The sequence below is a fragment of the Phyllobates terribilis genome, unplaced genomic scaffold (genome assembly GCF_046119375.1).
Source record: "Phyllobates terribilis strain yellow unplaced genomic scaffold, ASM4611937v1 Scaffold_2__4_contigs__length_985480577, whole genome shotgun sequence".
Taxonomy (NCBI): domain Eukaryota; kingdom Metazoa; phylum Chordata; class Amphibia; order Anura; family Dendrobatidae; genus Phyllobates; species Phyllobates terribilis.
In genome coordinates this window covers 649354573-649379426 of record NW_027362762.1, presented here as the reverse complement: position 1 = coordinate 649379426, position 24854 = coordinate 649354573, and the positions used below count along the sequence as shown (strand labels likewise).

Sequence of the window (24854 nt, the reverse complement as noted above, 5' to 3'; positions counted from 1 at the left end):
GGAGGAAGAATGAACAAATCAACAGCAGGTCAAGAATTTGTTCTATTTATTTTTTATGCCGTTCATCATGCAGTATAAGTAATAAGACAACTTTATTCTTCGGATAGGTGAAATTGCAGTGAGCAGGCCCCGGAGCTGCGCTGAGCGCGGGGAGTGGCAGGACACCGCTTGCTGGAGGGAGTCATTCTCCTCAGATCCTCGGCATGAGCGGTCAGGTGGATTACAGAAGGGGACAATTAAGACAGGTGAGTATAAGGATTTTTTTATTTTATTCTTATTTTTACACCAGGACAAAAGTGGGAGCAGACTACTACTCTCAACATTGTCCCTTGTTCGCGCTGATCACAGTGCTGGCAGGGTAAAATGATGAGGGCAGAGTTCAGCATCCGGCACTTGGGGACAGCGCTAACTGTACCGCTGATTCCCAAGCGCCGGTACGTGTGATCCTGATGCGACACACAGATGGCAAACAGTTACGTCACGTGTGCCATGCAGGTGCACATGGACACGGATATCTCCAGTACTGTTTTCTCCAGTACCGGAAATATCCGAACGTCTGAAAGAGGCCTTATACATTGCATTGTGTGTGCTTTCTCCTATCTTTGCTCATTGTTATCTAACTGTTGCAGCTGAGAGATTTAGAGACACAGGATTTGGTGTATTGTGCTGCAAGTTTATATTTATATATTTTTTTCTTTCTAAATCATTTTTTGCATTTGTTTCTTATTTCTTTTTGATTGTTATAAGAATAGCTCCATCTCTGACACATATTCCCTCCATGTCTGTATTTACAGGCTTGCATGTATTACACACTATCATATATTTGGTACATTGTACTGTGTGTGTGCATTTTCTCACCAGTGTACATTGCAAATTAGAAGTCAAATTTTCATTTTTCAGGGCATTAGAGGTTAGACATTGACTATAGCATGAGCATGTTGTAGTTTATACACTACCGTTCAAAATTCTGGGGTCTCCCAGACAATTTTGTGTTTTCCATGAAAACTCATACTTTTATTTATCAAATGAGTTGCAAAATGAATAGAAAATATAGTCCAGACATTGACAAGGCTAGAAATAATGATTTTTTATTTGAAAGAATAATTTTCTCCTTTAAACTTTGCTTTCGTCAAAGAATACTCCCTTTGCAGCAATTACAGCATTGCAGACCTTTGGCATTCTAGCTGTTAATTTGCTGAGGTAATCTTGAGAAATTTCACCCCATGCTTCCTGAAGCCCTTCCCACAAGTTGGATTAGCTTGATGGGCACTTTTTTGCGTTCCATACGGTCAAGCTGCTCCCACAACAGCTCAATGGGGTTGAGATCTGGTGACTGCGCTGGCCACTCCATTACAGATAGAATACCAGCTGTCTGCTTCTTCCCTAAATAGTTCATGCATAATTTGGAGGTGTGCTTTGGGTCATTGTCCTGTTGTAGGATGAATTTGGCTCCAATCAAGCGCTGTCCACAGGGTATGGCATGGCGTTGCAAAATGGAGTGATAGCCTTCATTATTCAAAATCCAATTTACCTTGTACAAATCTCCCACTTTACCAGCCCAACGCAACCCCAGACCATCACATTACCTCCACCATGCTTGACAGATGGCATCAGGCACTCTTCCAGCATCTTTTCAGTTGTTCTGCATCTCACAAATGTTCTTCTGTGTGATCCAAACACCTCAAACTTTGATTCATCTGTCCATAAAACTTTTTTCCAATCTTTCTCTGTCCAATGTCTGTGTTCTTTTGCCCATATTAATCTTTTCCTTTTATTAGCCAGTCTCAGATATGGCTTTTTCTTTGCCACTTTGCCCTGAAGGCCAGCATCCCGGAGTCGCCTCTTCACTGTAGACGTTGACACTGGCGTTTTGCATGTACTATTTAATGAAGCTGCCAGTTGAGGAGCTGTGAGGTGTCGATTTCTCAAACTAGAGACTCTAAAGTACTTGTCTTGCTGCTCAGTTGTGCAGCAGGGCCTCCCACTTCTCTTTCTACTCTGGTTAGTGCCTGTTTGTTCTCTCCTCTGAAGGGAGTAGAACACACTTTTGTAGGAAATCTTCAGTTTCTTGGCAATTTCTTGCATGGAATAGCCTTCATTTTCAAGAACAAGTATAGACTGTCGAGTTTCACATGAAATTTCTCTTTTTCTGGCCATTTTGAGAGTTTCATAGAACAAACAAATGTAATGCTCCAGATTCTCAACTAGCTCAAAGGAAGGTCAATTTTATAGCTTCTCAAATCAGCCAAACCGTTTTCAGTTGGGCTAACATACTTGTGCAAGGGTTTTCTAAACATCCATTAGCCTTCTTACACAGTTAGCAAACATAATGTACCATTAAAACACTGAAGTGGTGGTTATTGGAAATGGGCCTCTATACTAGTGTTGAGCCACCCCCGTAGTGTTCGAGTTTGGTTGGGTTCGTCGAACACCCATATGTTCGCCGAACTGTTTGTCGAACACCTTTGAACACCGTTAAAACCAATGGCAGGCAAACAAAAACACATAGAAATACATAGAAAACACATAGAAAACACTTCAAAGGTGTCCAAAAGCTGACTAACTGCTGAGAAGACACAACTAACACATGGAAAAGTGACAAGGACATATAGTCATGCGAAAAGAAAAGAGGTGGAGGAGTAAAAGGGGGTGCAGACACAGATATAGGCATGTCATGCCCTTCTAAAACCAAAAAAGTGCGAAGCCGACACGGCCAGTCCGTTACTGCCTGTGCGACCTCCGTGTCGCCGGGTTTGTGCTAGAGCCGCGGTGGACCCTGACGGCCAGCCCCCCTCTCCCAATACTGGTGCTTGTCAACTGGTGGGTCGAGCGAGCCCCCCTGCGGTGGAGGCAGGTCTAATCTTTTTAATTTAAATTGTCTCTCTAATTTGAATGAGTACACTTTAAATCCTTTTACAAGGATCTATTGGAGGGCAAGTCTCATGCCAGCAGCCGCGATAATTCCAGCTCCAGTAGCATCCACTAAAGCTGCTGCAGTTAAAAAGCTTTTATAAGGATCGAGCTTGGCGGTCCACCGCAAGGCGTCCTACCGCCAGTCCCAGCCCCTGTGCCTTGGAGTGCCTCCCCGATGATCTTCACTGAGTGTCCCGGGGGCCCCAACCATTTCCTTTGAAAAAATTAAGTGTCCAAACTACAGGTGGTGCAGCTTACTTAACAGCTGGGATAATCCGCTGACTAGCACACACTGCTACTAGGCACAAAGTATTTCCTGGGCTAGATGCAGTTAAAAATTTGTAATTAGATACTCTCGTTGGATGCTGAGAAAGCATTCCATAGAGTCTCCTGGCACGCCATATATTATTCTCTTAAAAAGCTTGGGGTAGGGGTCTAGGGGACCCTTTTATAGGCAAAATCACGGCCCTGTATCGCAATACGTCACCTAGGCTGAAGATAAATGGAACATTTTCATCACCTTTCATAATCACCAATGGGACAAGGCAGGGATGTCCTCTGTCCCCTCTCTTAGACATCCTAGTGACGCAGCACCTGCTCTCATCAATTCGCCATAACCCCAATATTAGGTGGATTGAGGTGGGAGGCACCGAGTACAAGTGCTCTGCATTTGCTGATGATGTCCTAGTATATATCACTCAATCACATATATCCATCCCTGCTGTTATGGCTGAAATAGATCACTTTGTTACATGGTCAAATTTTAAAATCAATGCAGCGAAGTCTGAGGCCCTCGATGTCTCCCTCCCCAAACCCATAAAGGATTCCATCCAGCCCAACTTTCCCTTTGCCTGGCCCTCACAGGGTATCAAATACTTAGGAATTCCTATTCATAGAGACCTCTCCCATCTATGTTATCTTAATTTTGGGCCCTTTATTGAACAACTCCATACAGACCACGGTTGGCAAGTTAGAACTGTAAGATTCAGTACGTGAACCACTGGTGTTTTGTGGAAAAGCACATGTACACTGTGTTCCAAATTATCATGCAAAAAGTGTTTAGGAGTGATAAGGGAAGAATTCTTTTGTTTGTCAGTTAAACTCATTGATGGTGATGTGTGTCAGGGCTCTTTATATCACTGTAAGCAATTGTAGACACCTGTGCTAATTAGTTTGGCAGGTGTGTCCAATGAAAGGCAAGACTACTTAAGAAGGCTGTCCCACATTATTAAGCAGCCTACATTTTCTGCCAAAATGGGACAGAAAAAGGATGTGTCGGCTGCTGAGAAGCAACAAATTGTGGAGTGTTTAGGTCAAGGCATGACTACAATCAACATTGCCAAGACACTTCATCCTGATCATCGCACAATCAAGAAGTATGTAGCTGATTCACAGTACACACGTGTGCGTGCTGATAAGGGAAAATTGAGGACTCTTTCCTACAGGCAATTACGTCAGGTTAAAAGAGCAGCGGCAAAAAAGCCTTGTCATAGCAGCAGACAAGTTTTTGAAGCTGCTGGTGCCTCCAACGTCCCCCTAACAACAAGATGCAGGGTCCTTCAGAGGTTTGCAGCTGTGCGTAAGCCATCCTGTCGACCTCCTCTATCCACTGTACTCAAGCAGAAACGGCTCCAGTGGGCCAAACAATACATGAAGACTGACTTCAAAACTGTTTTATTCACTGATGAGTGCTGTGCAACGCTCGATGGTCCAGATGGATGGAGTGGAGGATGGCTGGTTGATGGACACCCCACGCAAACACGGCTACAGTGCCAACAAGGAGGAGGTGGAGTAATGTTTTGGGCTGAAATCATGGGGAGAGAGATTGTCGGCCTCTTTAGGATTCCTGAAGGGGTAAAGATGAACTCCATAATGTATGTGGAGTTTCTCAAACAGCACTTCCTGCCATGGTTCAAGAAGAAGAATCGTGTATTCCGCAGCAAGATCATTTTCATGCATGATAATGCACCGTCTCATGCTGCACATAACATATCTGCATCTCTGGCTGATATGGGCATAAAAGGGGACAAACTTATGGTGTGACCCCCATGCTCCCCTGACCTCAACGCCATTGAGAACCTCTGGAGCATCATCAAAAGGAGTGTCTATGATGGCAGGAGGCAGTTCACATCTAAGCAACAGCTCTGGGAGGGTATTCTGTCCTCATGCAAAACAATTGAAGCAGAAACCATCCAAAACCTGACAAATTCAATGTACGAGAGTTCAGAAGCTCCTTTCGAACAAGGGGTCCTATGTGTAAATGTAACATCACCTAGAATAAAGTTTTGAGTTGAAAACTGTTTGATTTCAGTTTCTAATAACCCGCTAGTGCTTATAATTTCAAAAATGACCATATTTTTGTTCTTTTCTTAAAATGAAAAGGTTGATCGAAGAGTGTGGGGGATCTAAGAGTGTGGCAACCCAGTAGTCAGGATTACTTCGAATTCTGACAATCTGAGGGTCATGTTGCAGGTAGTGCAGCAAGAAGGCACTCATGTGTCTTGCGCTTCTATGAGCCCCAAAATTATTTTCCGGGCTAGATGCAGCTAAAAATTATTATTAATTTGAAAACTGGTGGAGCTTAGTATAGATGGCATAATAGAATCAGTACTGCAAACTGCTACAAGGCCCAAATTATTTTCCAGCCAAGATACAGATAAACATGATTAGTAATTTTAAATCTGGTGGAGTTTAGTATAGATGGCCTAATAGAATCAGTACTGCACACTGCTACAAGGCCCAAATTATTTTCCAGCCAAGATACAGATAAACATGATTAGTAATTTTAAATCTGGTGGAGTTTAGTATAGATGGCCTAATAGAATCAGTACTGCACACTGCCGCAAGGCCCAAATTATTTTCCAGCCAAGATACAGATAAACATGATTAGTAATTTGAAAGCTTAAAACGGTTGGTGAGGTGATTTTAACAAATCATCAAGCTTTTACTCTCCCCAGGATGACACAGGGGTAGAAAAGTCATTTCGGATCCATGATTTGTTCATCTTTATGAACGTGAGTCTGTGTACATTATCAGTGGAGAGCCGCGTGCGCTTATCTGTCAGCACACCACCAGCAGCGCTGAACAGACGTTCAGACAGAACGCTGGCTGCAGGGCATGATAAGATCTCCAAGGCGTAAATGGCGAGCTCCGGCCATTTATCCAGATTAGAAGCCCAAAAAGAGCAAGGGTCCAGTGACACAGCCATGGCTTCAATGTTTACTTGGAGATTCTCCTATACCATCGTCTCTAGGCGTTGACTATGTGTCAGACTTCTTGTCTCCTGTGGCCTTGCAAAGGATGGGCTAAAAAAGTGGTGAAATGATTCCGCAAAATTGATAATACTGTGTTTCTGTTAAGTTTTAAGTGCTGAACACTCGACGGTCCCACGGTTGGCAAGTTGGAACTGTGAGATTCACTACATGCACCACTAGTGTTTTGGGGAAAAGCACATGTAAGATTCTGCAACAGTCTCTGCTGATACTCCTGCATGCGTGCATCTCTTTCTATGGCAGGAATAATTTCTGCAAATTTACTTTTGTACCAGGGATCTAACAGTGTGGCAACCCAGTAGTCAGGATTATTTCTAATTCTCACAATTTGAGGGTCATGTTGCAGGTAATGCAGCAAGAAGGCACTCATGTGTCTTGCGCATCCAGGAGCACCAAGTCCCTGTTGTGTTGGTGGCGAGGTAACAATCATGCTTCCTTCCTCTGCCCTCTCCCCCAACCTCGCACAACAGAAATGTGATCAAGGTCTCCCTCATCTGATGAGTCTTCCATCAGTTCGTCCTCCACTTCTTCCTGGGCTCCTGCACCTTCCTCACTAGTTTGGCTGCTACCATGCACCCTGGTAAAACCATCTCCCCCACCCTCACATGCCTGCTGCCTTGGTGCTGCCGACCGTCTGGACCTTGCAGATGTTAGCCCTTCCGCATACAACTCCTCCTCCTCTACTTCCTCCACCTCCTCTCATGCCACCACCTGACTCCGAATTCTGTTTAACATGTGCTCCAGCATGTAAATCACCGGAATAGTCATGCTGATAATGGCATCGTCAGCACTAAACATCTTCGTCGCCATTTCAAAACTGTGCAGAAGGGTGCATAGGTCCCTGATCTGAGACCACTCCTCCAGCATGATTTGCCCCACCTCTGGATCTCGTTGGCCCAGGCTTTACTTCAGAACGTATTGCACCAGGGCTTGTCGGTGCTGCCACAGTTGCTGCAACATGTGCAGAGTTGAATTCCACCGGGTAGGCACATCGCATTTTAGCCGGTGAAGTGGCAGGCCCAACGACTTCTGTAGAGATGTAAGTCGCTGAGCTGCGGGATGCGAACGGCGGAAGTGAGCATACAGTGACCATGACCTCTGCAGAAGGCCATCTAGTCCGGGATAGTGGGCTAAAAATTGCTGGACAACCAGGTTCAACACGTGAGCCATACAAGGCACGTGTGTGACATTGCCCCGGCGAAGGGCCGCACACAGGTTTTCAGCATTGTTACACACGGCCTTCCCTGGTTGCAGGTCCAGTGGAGACAACCATTCATGAAACTGGTTCTCCAGAGCTGACCACAACTCCTCAGCTGTGTGACTCACATTTCCCAGACATTTCAAAGTAAAAACTGCTTGATGATGTTGAGCCCTGCTGCCAGCATAGTAAGGAGGTGTGCAGAATCCCTTCTGCACAGTTAGAAAGCTTGTGGCATGACCAGATAGGCTTTGGGTGCAGGTGGAGGACCGAGAGGAGGTTGAGGAGGCAGAAGCAGTGGAGGAACTTCGAGATAAAGAGGATTGACGCACAACTCGTGGGGACGGCAAGACTTGGACAGCAGCCCCTTGTCCTGCTGTCACCATAGTTATCCAGTGCCCAGTCAGCGACATGTAACGCCCCTGTCCATGCCTACTTGTCCAAGTGTCTGTGGTGAAATGCACCCTGTCACACACAGAGTTTCTCAAAGAAGCGGTGATGTTGTGTGCGACATGCTGGTGGAGCGCAGGCACACCTTTATTTTAGAAGTAGTGCCGACTGGGCATCTGGTACTGGGGCACTGTGACGGACATAAGGTCTCGAAAATCCTCTGGGTCCACCAGGTAGAAAGGCAGCATTTCTGTAGCCAAGAGCTTGCAGATGGTGAAATTCAACCTCCTAGCTTTCTAATGGCTAGGAGGAAATGGTCTTTTACTTGTCCACATCTGAGGGACCGAGGGCTGGCTGTTGTGCTTAGACGGGGTTGAGAAGGGTGTCCCCGGCAAACTGCCGGTCTGTGAGGAAGATGCAGGCGGACATGTTAGGTTGCCTTGATCCAAAGGTGGTGCTATCGATGTCAGACAGCGCTGAACACCAGCTGGTGTTTCCACCTCCAAAGAAAATGATGACCTGCCAATCACGCTGGCTGTTGCGGGTAAAGAGGTGGCAGGTCTGCGCCCCAAAACAGGTGTGACTTCTGTCCCCCCAGTCACAGAGGATGAAGAGGCCCCGGATGCACAAGATGTGGCAGACAGTGGTTGGCCCGGCCGGCTAGGCCGCATTGTAGCACAGTGAGCTTCCCACTGCAACTTATACTTCATATCCATGTGCCGGTTCATGCATGAAGTACTCAAACTATGTATTTTTTGGCCTCTACTTAGCTTTTGCTGACAAATGTTACAGATAACACGAGTTGGGTCATCCTTATCGATCTGAAAAAATGCCTAGGCTATGCAAGGCTTAGCACCCGTGTGACCTGAAGAGCCACCACGACTTGTGGTCAGAGGCAGATTTGTGTTTGAGGATGCAGTTGTTGACGTGCTTCCAGTACTACGTCTCTGTCCAGGAAGGCGCAACCTGACCTCGTCGTCACTAGCATCCTCCTCCACCTCCTCTGCTGACCTCATCGACTGGCTGACTGTGGGTTGACAGTAAGTGGGATCTCCAACCTCGTCATCATCACCCTGTGTGTTATCACACCCGTCGTCCTCAGAGCCAACCTCTTCCTGCCGTGACAAAAAACTCAAGTTGTTGCTCCAATCAGGTATTTGAGTCTCATCATCGTCTTCCTCATTGTCTCCACCAACAGGAGTTACAGTTTGGGAACGAGGGTCTACATTATGGTCAGAACCTTCTGCGTCTGGTCCTGGATCTGACTCATAAAGATTCTGGGCATCAGTGCAGATCATTTACTCGTCTGGATTCACAGAAGCTCTGGAGCCGACCTCTGATTCCCAGGCTATAGTATGAGTAAACAGCTCTGCAGACTCAACCATCTGTTCTACCCCATACTCAGACGGGCAGCTGGAGACTTGGGCGTGTTCCCTTCCCAACACGCCTATTCCCCTTTCCACCAGCAGCAGGCCTTTTTCCACTCATTTTGGTGGTTAACTAATTGACAACTCTGGAGTTGTTTGCACAAAAAACAATGGATGGGAACCGAGCAGAGCTGAGTGGCCAAACTGTGGTATTAGCCCAAAAGTATTGGCTGGGTTAGATGCAGTAAAACAATTTTATTACATACACAGGTGGTGGAGGTTATTATAGATGGACTAATAGAACAAGTCCCACACACTGCTACAAGCCCAAATACTTTTTCAGAGCTAGATGCAGATAAAAATTATTTTGAATTTGCAACCTGGTGAAGGTTAGTATAGATGGACTAATAGAACAAGTCCCACACACTGCTACAAGCCCAAGCCCAAATATTTTTTCAGAGCTAGATGCAGCTAAAAATTATTTTGAATTTGCAACCTGGTGGAGGTTAGTATAGATGGACTAATAGAACAAGTTCCACACACTGCTACAAGCCCAAGCCCAAATATTTTTTCAGAGCTAGATGCAGATAAAAATTATTTTGAATTTGCAACCTGGTGGAGGTTAGTATAGATGGACTAATAGAACAAGTCCCACACACTGCTACAAGCCCAAGCCCAAATATTTTTTCAGAGCTAGATGCAGATAAAAATTATTTTGAATTTGCAACCTGGTGAAGGTTAGTATAGATGGACTAATAGAACAAGTCCCACACACTGCTACAAGACCAAGCCCAAATATTTTTTCAGAGCTAGATGCAGATAAAAATTATTTTGAATTTGCAACCTGGTGGAGATTAGTATAGATGGACTAATAGAACAATTCCCACACACTGCTACAAGCCCAAATATTTTTTCAGAGCTAGATGCAGATAAAAATTATTTTGAATTTGCAACCTGGTGGAGGTTAGTATAGATGGACTAATAGAACAAGTCCCACACACTGCTACAAGCCCAAGCCCAAATATTTTTTCAGAGCTAGATGCAGATAAAAAATATTTTGAATTTGCAACCTGGTGGAGATTAGTATAGATGGACTAATAGAACAAGTCCCACACACTGCTACTAGCCCAAATATTTTTCAGAGCTAGATGCAGATAAAAATTATTTTGAATTTGCAACCTGGTGGAGGTTAGTATAGATGGACTAATAGAACAAGTCGCACACACTGCTACAAGCCCAAGCCCAAATATTTTTTCAGAGCTAGATGCAGATAAAAATTATTTTGAATTTGAAACCTGGTGGAGGTTAGTATAGATGGACTAATAGAACAAGTCCCACACACTGCTACAAGCCCAAATATTTTTTCAGAGCTAGATGCAGATAAAAATTATTTTGAATTTGAAACCTGGTGGAGGTTAGTATAGATGGACTCATAGAATGACGCTATGCCCAAAAGGTTTTACTTGGCTAGGTGCAGTAAAAAAATTTGTATTCTATACACAGGTGGTGTAGCTTGCAACACTGATAGGCTACTCCACTGACTAACAAACACAGCAAGAGGCCAAAAAGGATTTGCTTAGCTAGATTTAGCCAAATGCTGTGAAAAAAACTTGCACAGACCTGCCTGGCAAAAAGTGCTAGGAACTGATGTAACCTAGCCCTCAAAAGAACTGCAATTACAATTATTCTTTACTCCCAACCTATCTATTTAAGAGCACAGACCTGCCTGATAAAAGTGATAGGAACTGATGTAACCTAGCCCTCAAAAGGACTGCAATTACAATTAGTCTTTACTCCCAACCTATTTAAGAGCACAGACCTGCCTGATAAAAGTGATAGGAACTGATGTAACCTAGCCCTCAAAAGGACTGCAATTACAATTAGTCTTTACTCCCAACCTATCTATTTAAGAGCACAGACCTGCCTGATAAAAGTCGTAGGAAATGATGTAACCTAGTCCTCAAAAGGACTGCAATCACAACTATTCCCTACTCCCAAGCTATCTGTAGATTTGTGCGAAAATTGGCTTGAAATTAACACTGAAAGTATAGCAGACACAGCAACAGCGGTGCCGTCTAACACGCAGCTGCAGCAGTGAGAAAATGGTGGCTACGTGGAAAATGGCTGGGTCTTATAGGGCAAGGACATGTGACATACACTGCCAATGACACATGCCCCTGCTTGTGTGAAAAAAAGCAGTTCGCTCCGTGTGTGCGCTGCTGATAGGCTGACAGATTGCACCTCCCCACTGTAAATGCGGGAAAGAGAAAAAAAAATGGAGATCTTCATTATTTATGCAGAGATCCATCCCCTGCCCCTCCCCCCGCCCCGCTGTACACTCAAACTGCGTATTAACATTAATTTTCAGCATTACTGAGAAAAAATCCAGTTATGATTTTGGTGCACGAACAGTTATCGAACATAACCTCAAACAGCCGAATTTTTTACAAATTGTTCGTGTTCGCCGAACGGCTCGAACACCGCCCAAAACAGCTCGAATTTGAGATTGGCGGACAGTTCGAGTCGAACACCGCTCATCTCTACTCTATACACCTATGTAGATATTGCAAAACAAAAAAGACGTTTGCAGCTAGAATAGTCATTTACGACATTAACAATGTATAAAGTGTATTTCTGATTCATTTAATGTTAGCTTCATTGAAAAAAAATGTGCTTTTCTTTCAAAAATAATGAAATTTCTAAATGACCACAAACTTTTGAATGGTAGTGTATATCTGTAAGAAGAGGCTATGGAACTCCTGAAGAGCCCCAGTGGGATGTATCATTAGTATGGGAAGGCTGCCATCTAATGGCTAGATGAGACTATGCGGAACCAACCAGCACGGGAAGAGTTGCAGGGGGCACAAGTTCAAATGTGGCACCCAGCCAGGTGCCTTTGATGATGAAGTTTCCGGATATAAAGGTTCTGTGCTCTAAACCATGGGGGGATTTGGTTACAAGAGAAAGAGAGGTGCAGATGTGGACCAGGGACAACGCTGAAACACAGGCCTCAGTGAAAAGTGTGTGCCAGCAGAAAGAAGAAGTAGAGGAACAAACAAAAGCACAAAAATTGAAAATAGCCTTGTTGGGAAGGAGATAACACCACTAACCATTGATCGTGAAATATATAGGAGTGAAAAAAATTCACAAACTGACTTGTTGCAGAATTGCCATCCTTTTACAAAACCAAGCTGCAGAATAAACTTGGGGCCAATCAGAAGCCTCCCAGATGATATTGTATGATGAATAAGTATCTGCCTGTATTTCTCAGCATTGAGGAAACTAAGAAATGGCAACATTGAGGTCTGTAGATGCAGTAGTTGGTCAATAAAACTTAGTGTGCTTATTTCACTTGGAAATTGCAACATGCCAGCAGTACTTCAGCTCACAACTGGCAGCAACCAGTGGGACCGAGCTACACCCATCTAATGTTTGTCGAGAAGTGGTCTTCATGGAAGAATTCTGGCCCAAAGCAATAGATACGACATGGAACAAGGCAAAGTGATTCAATTATGCCGAAAAATGCAGGAACTGTAGTGCAAAAAAATGACTGCAGGTGCACTGGACTGATGAGTCAAATTTGAAATATTTGGCAGTAACAGAAGGCTATTATTCTCCAAAGGGCTGGAGAATGGTACAGTGAGTGCCTGCAGGCTACAGTGAAGCATAGTTGAGGATCCTTACAAGTTTGGGACTGCATTTCAGCAAATGGAGTTGGGAATTTAATCAAGATTAATAATGTCCTCAATACTGAGTAATCCTTATCCATCATGTAATACCATCAGGGAGGCATCTGATTGGTTCCAATTATATTCTGCACGAGGAGAACAATGACCTCAAACATAAAGCCAATATAATTTAGTACTATCTTCAGTATAAAGAAGAACAAGGAGTCATGGAAGTGATGATATGTGGCCCCCTAAGAGTCCTGATCTTAACATTGATTGTGTCTAGGATTAGAGACAGAAGTGATTGTGTGTGAGATGTGTGTCAGTTCACCAGAGTGATATAATTGTGTAAACCTGTATCCACACCAGTATAACAATGTACTTGCCAAAAGACTGTGTGTATAGTTTGATATAAGGTTTTAACTCTGTGAATGATTTAAAATGCATTGTATTACATGATGATTATATAGGGATGTAAGAATAAGCAGTTAATATATTGATTACAGGCAGTTCAGTGCATGCTGTTAGAGGGTAGTAATGGTGAAATTTGCCCATCAACCAAAGGAGAGTTGGTGATTGGTCTAGCTCCAATGTGGGAGGGGCTTAGTTAATGTGCTCAGGCGGTTTCTCAGTTGATAGTTGAAAGTACGTGACAGAAAGAAGTGGAGCGGCCATCTTGGGGGTAGTCTGGAATATGTCCTGAACAGGAGAGGAAGCGCTGGAAGGGAATTCAGCAGCATCTGCTTGTGAGAACACTCTATTGACACCAGAAAAACGGCATACTGGAGCTGAGCTTGGGCAGGTTTGAGGAGATTCCTGTCAGAAATGCTGTTAAGAGATGATAAAGGCCGGGACCTACAGTGAAGGGGTGTTGGACGCCGCTGAGGAATTAAGCCACAAGCATCAATGGTACCACTTAATTTTCGAAGGGGCCCTGCAGTGAGTAGCTGTTCACTCATCAAATAACATTTTGGAGCCAAAATATTTAAGGCTGAAATATATATAGCCTGTAGTTGGTTACTTAGGTATGATAACTGCTTCACACAATATTTGTTGCTAATACCAGCATCTAGAACTTTCAGATTCGCTGCCACAGTTTCTGTTTGTTTAATACCGCATTTTTCGGACCATAAGACGCACTTTTTTTTCTCCAAATTTGCGAGGAAAATGAGGGGTACGTCCTATGGTCCAAACGTTGCGTACCTGCGATGGTGGTGGAGTGGGATCGCAGGGCCTCCTTCCTTCAAGAACCCGGCGGTGGTGGCAGTGGCGGTGGCAGTGGCAGCAAAGGATAAGGAGAGATGTTGCAGGTGTCTGGCTGGGGGCCGACGCAGGTTTCCGATGTGCGCAGCCATCTTCCTGAAGCTGTAATCCACAGGAAAATGGCCGCCTGAGCCGGCGTATGTGCAGATTTGTAGCTCGGGCAGCCATTTTCCAGTAGATCACATCTTCAGGAAGATGGCACACCGGAAACCTGTGAAGCTCACCGGCCCTGACCCGCAGCCAGGCACTGGCCCGCATCCAGATACCGGCACCGGTTCCGGTCCCCAGGCAGGCCTCGGCGGCATGCAGCCAGACTACGGTCCCAGCCCCCAGACAGGCCCCGGTCACCAAACACCGGCCCCCAGCAAGGCCCTAGGCCCCCAGCCATGCACCGGGCCTCAGCCAGGCCCCAGTTCCCCAGCCAGGAACTGGGCCATAGCCAGGCCCCCAGTCCTCAGCCAGGCACCGGGCCTCAGTCAGGCCTCAGGCCCCCAGCCAGGCACCGGGCCTCAGCCAGGTCCTCAGTCAGGCCCCCAGTCCCTCAGCCAGACCGCCAGCCAGGCACTGGGCCTCAGCCATGCCCCCAACCAGGCACTAGGCCTCAGTCAGGCCCCCAGCCAGGCACTGGGCCTCAGCCAGGCACCCAGCTAGGCACCAGCCCCCAGCCAGGCACCGGGACCCAGCCATCTCTTCTGCTGCAGCCGCCAGGTTCCTGAGGGAGGAAACAGAAGGCCCTGCGATCCTGCTCCACCGCAACTCCCCGCTGCTGGAGCACCGGATTCCTGAAGAACCCTGCCTCCTGTGACTCTCACTCCACCACCCTCCAGGTAAGATACTGTACCTATTAAGACTATAAGACGGACCCCCATCTTCTAAAAATAGTTTTTTTCTATATTCCACCCTAAAATTTGGGGTGCATCTTATGGTCCGGTGTGTCTTATAGTCCGAAAAATACGGTAACTAAAAATCACAATCCACTTTGAAGTGCCGACATGGCACATAATGGACTTCGGACCACACTTAAACTCCATTTTGTTACAGGAGAAAGTTTCTGTGAAGCATTTTAGTACCGGACAGTTATTCAACTGCATAAGACTTTATTTACAGCTAAACTGCCGTCACCATCCTTTTTTGGGGTATCTTCGATATAGTTGAGGACGGACTATTCTTCTGAGTATGCTGTAGACACCATGAGAAGGGTGAGGGAAATTTGGTTGGGGAAATATTTGTAAGATTGTAAACTTCAGTGCTGTACCGCAGGCTAGACTTTACGTTACACTCATACAATTAATCCAATTCTCAGGGTGTAAAACGGTAATAGGTGGCCGGTTTGGGCAGGCATGCCAGCAGGCAAATCTATAGAAAAATAGTAAATACCGATTGCTTAGGTGCCATGCTATATAGCACAGAGGTTCCAGCTGTTGGCTAATGTCTGCATAATGTTTAATTGTTTTCTATTGTCCGGGTAAAAAATATTCACTTAAATAATTAAAATAGTTCTTTTGGGGACGAATTGTTTAAGAGTTGGTTATCTCGTCCGTGGCTCTGTCCTGAAGAACACTCCCGGTACACGACTTACATGTAATGTGCAAGCCTAAGTCCACAGAAGACCTGTGGTTAGTTTTCCAAGATGTTTGGAACAACGTCCCTGCCGAGATAGTTCAGAAAAAATAATTGATACTTTGATGCTGTTTTGAAGGCAAAGGGTGGTCATGCCAAATATTGAGTTGATATAGCTCTCCCCTTTGTTCATTCACATTTTAATTAATAAAAATAAACTATTAATACTCCTATTTTTTAAAACATTCTTACTTTGCTTCATTTTTTTCACACATGCCTTTTACCACAATACTGTATATATATATACACACACATGCAATACAGTATATATATTGTAGGGTTTTATTCACTCAGCTGCATTTGAGGTAGGCACAGGAAGCGGTTTCTTTAAAATGTCCAAGGTATGTTTATTATAACTGCAGAAACCGCACTTTAGAAGTAAATAAAACACAGCCTTGTCCGGCACAAAGTGGAAAAACAAAAAATAAACAGTCCATACAGTAGTGTGGGTTCGCCTGCTCACTGTCAGTGTCCTTTAGCAAAAACACCCTGGAGGTCTCCACACCTCCAGCCACAAACACTGAATGAGACACTCGGTCTCCATTTTAATTACAAAACCACACCCTGGGGTTGGGATATATGAGCAGCCATTCCCACCCATCTCTTTGACTGCTCGTAAAACCCGGCCCTGGTACGCCTTATTAACCCTCTCAGCACTATGCGTGCTGGAGCATGCTTTCCCAGGTTTACATCACCAAAACTACCAACCTAGATGATACATATCTCCCCTCGAGGACCTGTCTGGCGGCCATCTTACAATATATGTATATATACAGTACAGACCAAAAGTTTGGACACACCTTCTCACTTAAAGATTTTTCTGTATTTTCATGACTTTGAAAATTGTACATTCACACTGAAGGCATCAAAACTATGAATTAACACATGTGGAATTATATACTTAACAAAAAAGTGTGAAACAACTGAAAATATGTCTTATATTCTAGGTTCTTCAAAGTAGCCACCTTTTGCTTTGATGACTGCTTTGCACACTCTTGGCATTCTCTTGATGAGCTTCAAGAGGTAGTCACCGGAAATGGTCTACCAACAATCTTGAAGGAGTTCCCAGAGATGTTTAGAACTTGTTGGCCCTTTTGCCTTCACTCTGCGGTCCAGCTCACCCCAAACCATCTCGATTGGGTTCAGGTCTGGTGACTGTGGAGGCCAGGTCATCTGGCGTAGCACCCCATCACTCTACTTCTTGGTCAAATAGCCCTTACACAGCCTGGAGGTGTGTTTGGGGTCATTGTCCTGTTGAAAAATAAATGATGGTCCAACTAAACGCAAACCGGATGGAATAGCATGCCTCTGCAAGATGCTGTGGTAGCCATGCTGGTTCAGTATGCCTTCAATTTTGAATAAATCCCCAACAGTGTCACCAGCAAAGCACCCCCACACCATCACACCTCCTCTTCCATGCTTCACGGTGTGAACCAGGCATGTAGAGTCCATTCGTTCACCTTTTCTGCGTCGCACAACGTCATGGTGGTTGGAACCAAAGATCTCAAATTTGGACTCATCAGACCCAATCACAGATTTCCACTATTCTAATGTCCATTCCTTATGTTCTTTAGCCCAAACAAGTCAAGTCTCTTCTGCTTGTTGCCTGTCCTTAGCAGTGGTTTCCTAGCAGATATTTTACCATGAAGGCCTGCTGCACAAAGTCTCCTCTTAACAGTTGTAGAGATGTGTCTGCTGCTAGAACTCTGTGTGGCACTGACCTGGTCTCTAATCTGAGCTGCTGTTAACCTGCGATTTCTGAGGCTGGTGACTCGCATAAACTTATCCTCAGAAGCAGAGGTGACTCTTGGTCTTCCTTTCCTGGGGCGGTCCTCATGTGAGACAGTCTCTTTGTAGCGCTTGATGGTTTTTGCAACTGCACTTGGGGACACATTCAAAGTTTGCCCAATTTTTTGGACTGACTGACCTTCATTTCTTAAAGTAATGATGGCCACTCGTTTTTCTTTACTTAGCTGCTTTTTTCTTGCCATAATACAAATTCTAACAGTCTATTCAGTAGGACTATCAGCTGTGTATCCACCTGACTTCTGCACAACACAACTGATGGTCCCAACCCCATTTATAAGGCAAGAAATCCCACTTATTAAACCTGAGAGGGGCACACCTGTGAAGTGAAAACCATTTCCGGTGACTACCTCTTGAAGCTCATCAAGAGAATGCCAAGAGTGTGCAAAGCAGTCATCAAAGCAAAAGGTGGCTACTTTGAAGAACCTAGAATATAAGACATAATTTCAGTTGTTTCACACTTTTTGTTAAGTATATAATTCCACATGTGTTAATTCATAGTTTTGATGCCTTTGTGTGAATGTACAATTTTCATAGTCATGAAAATACAGAAAAATCTTTAAATCAGAAGGTGTGTCCAAACTTTTGGTCTGTACTGTATATATATATATTTATATATATATATACTTTAGTACATATATATAATACAATACTGTATTTATTATATATAAACACATGCCAGTGTATACTGTATATATGTGTGTAATTATTTTTTTATTTTTTAAAAGCCGAGTTTAATCTTTTGTGCTTGACTGCTTAACTTAGATATCATAATTTTCTTTACCCAGTTGTTTGTTTCATTTTTCTAGGTAAAAGGGGCATTTGTAGCCATTGGTATGGTCTTGTTAACCATGTTTGGTGTGGCTGCTGGAAATTATATGATCAATAAAAAAAGGAAATGTGTGACATTTCAGGATCCAAACAAAAAATACAAATTACGACTCATTCACAAAATAGTGAGTATTCTTCATCCATAATCAACTCCCTTTTTGAAAAAAAATGTCTTATGCTTACTTATGAAAATGTATCCTATTTATAAGTAGAGACTTCCTAGATTTGAGAACTGCATCTATGCTTTTAACAATTTAAAGTGTTTATAAGGTCATTTACAATTTTTCTGATAATTGTTTGAGATTATACAGTATGTTATATAGTGAACGTTTGGAGGAATTGTCACTTGGTGAAACCCTTTTAAAACAAAGAGAATGAGGAGAAAAACACCACGGCACTATCCAGAGGCGTAGCTAGGGGTTCAGCTCAGGCGGGACGAAACACCTGAGTGGGCCCCTAACCGATAACCCTGATTACAACTACAGTGGCGCAGCCTAATCGTGGGTATAAGGGAACCTCAGCAGATGACCATGCAATTACTGGAAATAAATCGCTACGCTAAGATCAAGACTGATATTACCACCATATAGTGGTAGATACCAATCCTACAGAACATTCAAGTGATTACAGTACAGTTATAGATGGTGACGTACAGCTAAGGTTTGATTTAATGGAGTCGTTTACTTTTCAGATCTTTTCCATCTGGCCTAGACTGACATAACGACTTCTTCTAGCCACAACTCGTCTGCAGAGATTACAACAAAGACACATTTGACTTCTCTCATTTCATGCACTGTCTCCATCTATTCCCAACCTTAACAAACCAAACTACTCGACCTATTGCTGAGCCGCTGCTGCCGTAGGTGTCCCGATTACTGCACCTACTGTTTGGCTCAATAACCGTGTTCCACTTACTACAACACATAGTAATATCCACCACTGTACCTCTTATAGAGTAATAATGCCTCTTTTGTGCCTTCTAGATGCTAAAATTGCCATTGTCCCCTAGAAAATATTAATGCCCTGTGCAAATGACCTAGAAAATAGCATCCACATTTTGCCCCTAAAAAGTAATATATTATATGAAAATAATCAAACAGCTTTTTAGTCGCAGACCTGTGTAATGCTCCCTGTACACCTTTGCTGGTCACAATATCCCGAGTGTCCCTATAGCAATAATGCTTCTTAAGTGCCCACTTAACATTTAATAGTGTCCCCTGAGACCCCCAATGTGCAGCTCCTCTGTACACAGTATAATGGGCCCACAGCTGCCCCATACACAGTATAATAGGCCCACAACTTCCCTATAAACAGTATAATGGGCCAACTGATTCCCAATATACAGAATATTGGACCAGCAGCTCACTTATACACAGAATAACACCCCCACAGCTCCCCTATAAACAGTGTGTTTGCCCCACAGCTCCCCATACACAGTATGATGGGCCCACAGCTGCCTTATACAAAATATATTGGGCCCACAGCTGCCCTATACACAGTATGATGGGCCCACAACTAATTTATACACAGTATGATGTCCCCCCACAACTCCCTTATACACAGTATGATGGGCCGACAGCTCCCCTATATACAGTATGATGTCACCATAGCCCTCCTATATACAGTATGTTGGGTCCACAGCTCCCCAATATGATGCGCCCACTTCTCCTCTATATACAATATGATGGGCCCACAGCTCCCCTCTACACAATATAATGCCCCCACAGCTTCCATGTAGACAGTATGATAGCCCCACACCTCCTCTATACACAGTATGATGGACCCAAAGCTCCCTTATACACAGTATGATGGGCCAACAGCTCCCTATACACAGTACATTGGGTCAACAGCTCACCTATACACAGTACTATGGGCCCAGAGCTCCCCCATACACAGTTTAATGGCCTTTAGCTCCGCTATATATACAATATAATGGCCCCACAGCTCCCTTAATACAGTATGATGTCCCCACTGCTCCCACCAAAACACAGTATAATAAGCCCTACAGTAGCCCTCACACTGCATAATGGTCCAAGCATTAGCTCCTACACTGCATAATGACCCCCCAGTAGTCTCCATACTGTATGATTGCCTCCATGGTAGGCCTCAAACTATATAATTGTACTCAAATTGGCTCCCACACTGCGCAATGGCTCCCACAGAACCCCCCACAAATGTCTTACAATGTATGAAGGGCCCACCCACAATATGAAAGCCCCTCACACTGTAAGAGGGCCCCCACATTAGTCCCCACACTGTATGATTGTCCCCATGGTAGGTCCCAAGCTGTATAATGGATCCCACATTAGCCCCAAAACTGTATAATGGCCCCCATATTAACCCTCAAACTATATAATACCCCCGCATTAGCCCCCAACTATATAATGGTCCCCACATTAGCCCCCTCACCAAATAATGGCCCCTGCATTAGCCCCCAAACTATATAGTGGCCCTTGCATTAGCCCCCAAACAATATAATGGCCCCTGTATTAGGCCCCAAACTATATAATGGCCCTCGTATAAGCTCCAAAACCATATTCCTTGCCCCGCTTTAACCTCCAAACTGTAAAATGGCACAAACATTGACTCTCATGCTGTATAATGGCCCCCACACTTTATGAGGGCCCCCCCCGCACACTGTTTCAGGGTCCCCACAAAGTATGAGGGCCCCCCATTGTTTATGATGCCCCCACAGTCACATCACAAGTTTTAATAAAAATAAAAAACATCATATATTCACTTAATCCATAATCCTGATGAGTACATAGGAGAGGCTCGGGCAGACCAATGCCCTGATGTCATAGCGCAGGCGCATACACAGAGCATAAGAGTCTCGGCACGGTGTGATGTCATCACTGTATCAGGACTCTGAAATCCTGCGCCAGCGCCTTTGCCACTGTATCACCAACAGAGAGCGCTAGTGCAGGGGGATTGTGTCTCTTTGCACTACCGCACAGTTTAAATGGAATCTCTCAGCAGGTTTTTGCTTTATAATCCAAAGACAGCTTGAGGTTGGGGTTAAAACACAGATTTCAGTGATGTCTTTCTTATCAAGCTCCGAGGTTTTGTTTGCTTACAATGATTGTTTTAGCGCCAGTAGCATATCATTGCTGTGACTCGCTGGTAGCATGAGCCTTGGTCCAACACGCCCTCTCCTGTGGTAGGCAGCTCACTGTCTATGGACATTGTATATACAGAGCCTCGTGTGGGTGAGGTTAGTTTTTCAGCCCTGATTTAGCCAAATCTAGAAACTCTGATTGTGTGTGAACAGCTGCACCCAGTAAACTAAGTGATATATCGCTGGATTCAGCTTCTCTTTGCCTACATCAGGCTGCTCTCAGATGAGGTAGCAAAAACCTGCTGACAGATTCTTTTTAACTACAATGTGTTCCAAATTATTATGAAAATAATATTTTCTCAGATTTTCCCAAATTACCTATATGAATTGCAGTCATTGTAATTTTCCAGTCAAATAACTATTAGAGTACAATTGAAAGGTTTTTGTACAAACTGCCTATGATAACAATATATTTAAAAAAAAATAAAAAACTCAAACTGCACTCAAAATGCATGTTCCAAATTATTATGCACAGCAGAGTTTTCAACCTTTTCATTTTAATAAAGAACAAAAAAATGGTCATTTTTGAAATTATAAGCATTAGCAGGTTATTACAAACTGAAATCAAACAGTTTTCAACTCAAAACTTTATTCTAGGTGATGTTACATTTGCACATAGGACCCCTTGTTCGAAAGGAGCTTCTGAACTCTCTCGTCCATTGAATTTGTCAGGTTTTGGATGGTTTCTGCTTTAATTGTTTTGCATGAGGACAGAATACCCTCCCAGAGCTGTTGCTTAGATGTGAACTGCCTCCCGCCATCATAGACACTCCTTTTGATGATGCTCCAGAGGTTCTCAATGGGGTTGAGGTCAGGAGAGCAAGGGTGCCACACCATAAGTTTGTCCCCTTTTATGTCCATAGCAGCCAGAGATGCAGATGTGTTATGTGCAGCATGAGACGGGGCATTATCATGCATGAAATGATCTCGATGGTCCAGATGGATGAAGTGGAGGATGGCTGGTTGATGGACACCCCATGCAAACACGGCTACGGCGCTAACAAGGAGGAGGTGGAGTAATGTTTTGGGCTGGAATCATGGGGAGAGAGATTGTCGGCCCTTTTAGGATCCCTGAAGGGGTAAAGATGAACTCCATAATGTATGTTGAGTTTCTCAAACAGCACTTCCTTCCATGATTCAAGAAGAAGAACCGTGCATTCCGCAGCAAGATCATTTTCATGCATGATAATGCCCCGTCTCATGCTGCACATAACACATCAGCATCTCTGGCTGCTATGGGCATAAAAGGGGACAAACTTATGGTGTGGCACCCATGCTCCCCTGACCTCAACCCCATTGAGAACCTCTGGAGGTCCTTGAGGGGAGATATGTATCATCGAGGTTGGTAGCTTCGGTGATGTAAGCCGGGGAAAGCACGCTATAGCAGTTATAATGCTGAGAGTTAATGGAGCGTATCAGGATCGGGCTTTATGAGCAGTCAAAGAAATGGAAACCAAGTGTCTCATTCAGTGTCTGTGACTGGAGATGTGGAGACCTCCAGGGTGTTTTGCTAAAGGACACTGACATGAGCTGGCAAAACCTACTGTATGGACTGCTTATTTTCTGTTTTCACTTTGTGCCAGGAAAAGCTGTCTTTTGTTTGCTTATGCTGAGCGGTTTATGCAGTCATATTAAACCTGCCCGGACATTTTAATGAAAACCGTTTTCTATGGCTACCTCAACTGCATCTTAGTGAGTACAAAACCTTACACCCCTTGTGTGAATTAAAACTTTGAGGCTAAAGTAAAATTTTAGTTTTCAAAACCCTATTTTTTTTTTGTTTCCACAACCAACTATAAATTCTGTGATATAGTTTGTGGGTTAATTCTTTATGAGGTTTAGTTTGCCAAATAGGGTCATTTGTGGATGTTTTAGCTTTTGGCACCGCAGGGGCTCTGCAAATGCAAAACAGTGTCCAGGCTTGTTAAAAAAAAATTAAATAGCGCTCTTTGCTATGTGCCCAAACATAAGTTTTTGATCACATATGAGATATCACTATGCTCAGGAGAAATTGCAGAATAAATTATATGGTTCATTTTCTCCTATTATCCCTTGTGGAAATTATAAATTTGGGGCTAAAACATTATTTTAGTGGAAAAAATAAAATTTTTTGTTTTCACATCTAAATGTTATAAGATTTTGCAAATAACCTGTGACTTAAAAATGATCAATACACCCATAGATGAATTCCTAGGGGGTCTAGTTTCCAAAATGGGGTCACTGGTGGGGGGTTTCTGCTGTTTTTGCATGTCAGGGGCTCTGCAAATGCGATATGGCATTCATAATCTATTCCAGTCAAATTTCCGCTAAAAAATCAAATAGCGCTCTTTCCTTTTCTAGCAATGCTATGTGCACAAACAGCAGTTTTTGACCACAAAATGGTTGTCATTGGATTTAAGAGACATTGCATAGCAAATTATGTGGTCCATTTTTTCTTATTATCCCTTGTGAAAATTACAAACTTAAGGCTAAAACAACATTTTAGTGAAAAAAAATTTTGTTTTAACATCCAAATTTTAAAATGCTCTGTTGAGGGGTCTAGTTTCCAAAATGGGTTAACTAGTTGGGGGTTGCTGTTATTTTGGCATGTCAAGGACTCCGCAATTGCAACATGGAGTCAACAATCTGTTCTACCCAAATTTACACTCCAAAAGTCAAATAGCTCATTTTCCATTCCAGACCCTGGCAGCAGTTTTTGACCACATATGGGGTACTGCCAAGTTTGGAAGAAATTGCGTAACAAATTATGGGGTCCATTTTCTCCTATCATTCCTTGTGAAAATTACAAATTTGGGGCTAAAACAACATTTTTCTAGAAAATACGTAATTTTTCATAATCACATCCAAATGTTATAAAATTCTGTGAAGTACCTGTAGGTTCAAAATGCTCAACCCACCCCTAGATGAATTCATCGAGAGGTTTAGTTATCAGAATGGGGTCACTTGTGGTGGTTTCTGCTGTCTTGGTACCTCAGAGGCTCTGCAAATGAGACATGATTTCTGCAAACTATTAATGTAATGCTGAGTCATTTCTCACAGACAAGGCTCTTAATTTAGACATCTTGGGGAGTGTGGTTTTCATATGGTGTGGTCTTTACACGGGCGGGATATTTATTAGCTGGCATGACAAATCTCCATAAAAATTTTGGACTGTCTGTGAATTTTGGTCTAGATGGCCTAGAAAAAATTGATCTGTTGGTTGGCTACCCTGCTCTCAAGCTCTCTGTCAAACTACTTACGTACATGCTTCTGTCATTATTGGCTCTGGCATGTAAACAGTTAACTGATTCATTTTCTACCTGTTCACACTGCTCCTCCTTCATAGCCTTGTCTGTGCTTTCATCAAGGAATGAACAGGATCAGCTAGAGAGCCCAAGGATAACAAAGGCATATTTCAGTAGGATGTAA

The 24854-nt window shown here is 43.7% G+C and overlaps 1 protein-coding gene across 1 annotated transcript in view; it reads left to right on the top strand.

Moving 5' to 3' along the window:
* The first annotated feature begins 12042 nt into the window (after window positions 1-12042).
* CYB5R1 (cytochrome b5 reductase 1) overlaps window positions 12043-24854 on the top strand; it is a 150222-nt gene continuing 137410 nt past the window's right edge. Inside the window, exons 1-2 of the mRNA XM_073669141.1 lie at window positions 12043-12183; window positions 18307-18453. Coding sequence (XP_073525242.1) covers window positions 12043-12183; window positions 18307-18453 — 288 coding nt within the window. The remainder of the gene's footprint in view (window positions 12184-18306; window positions 18454-24854) is intronic.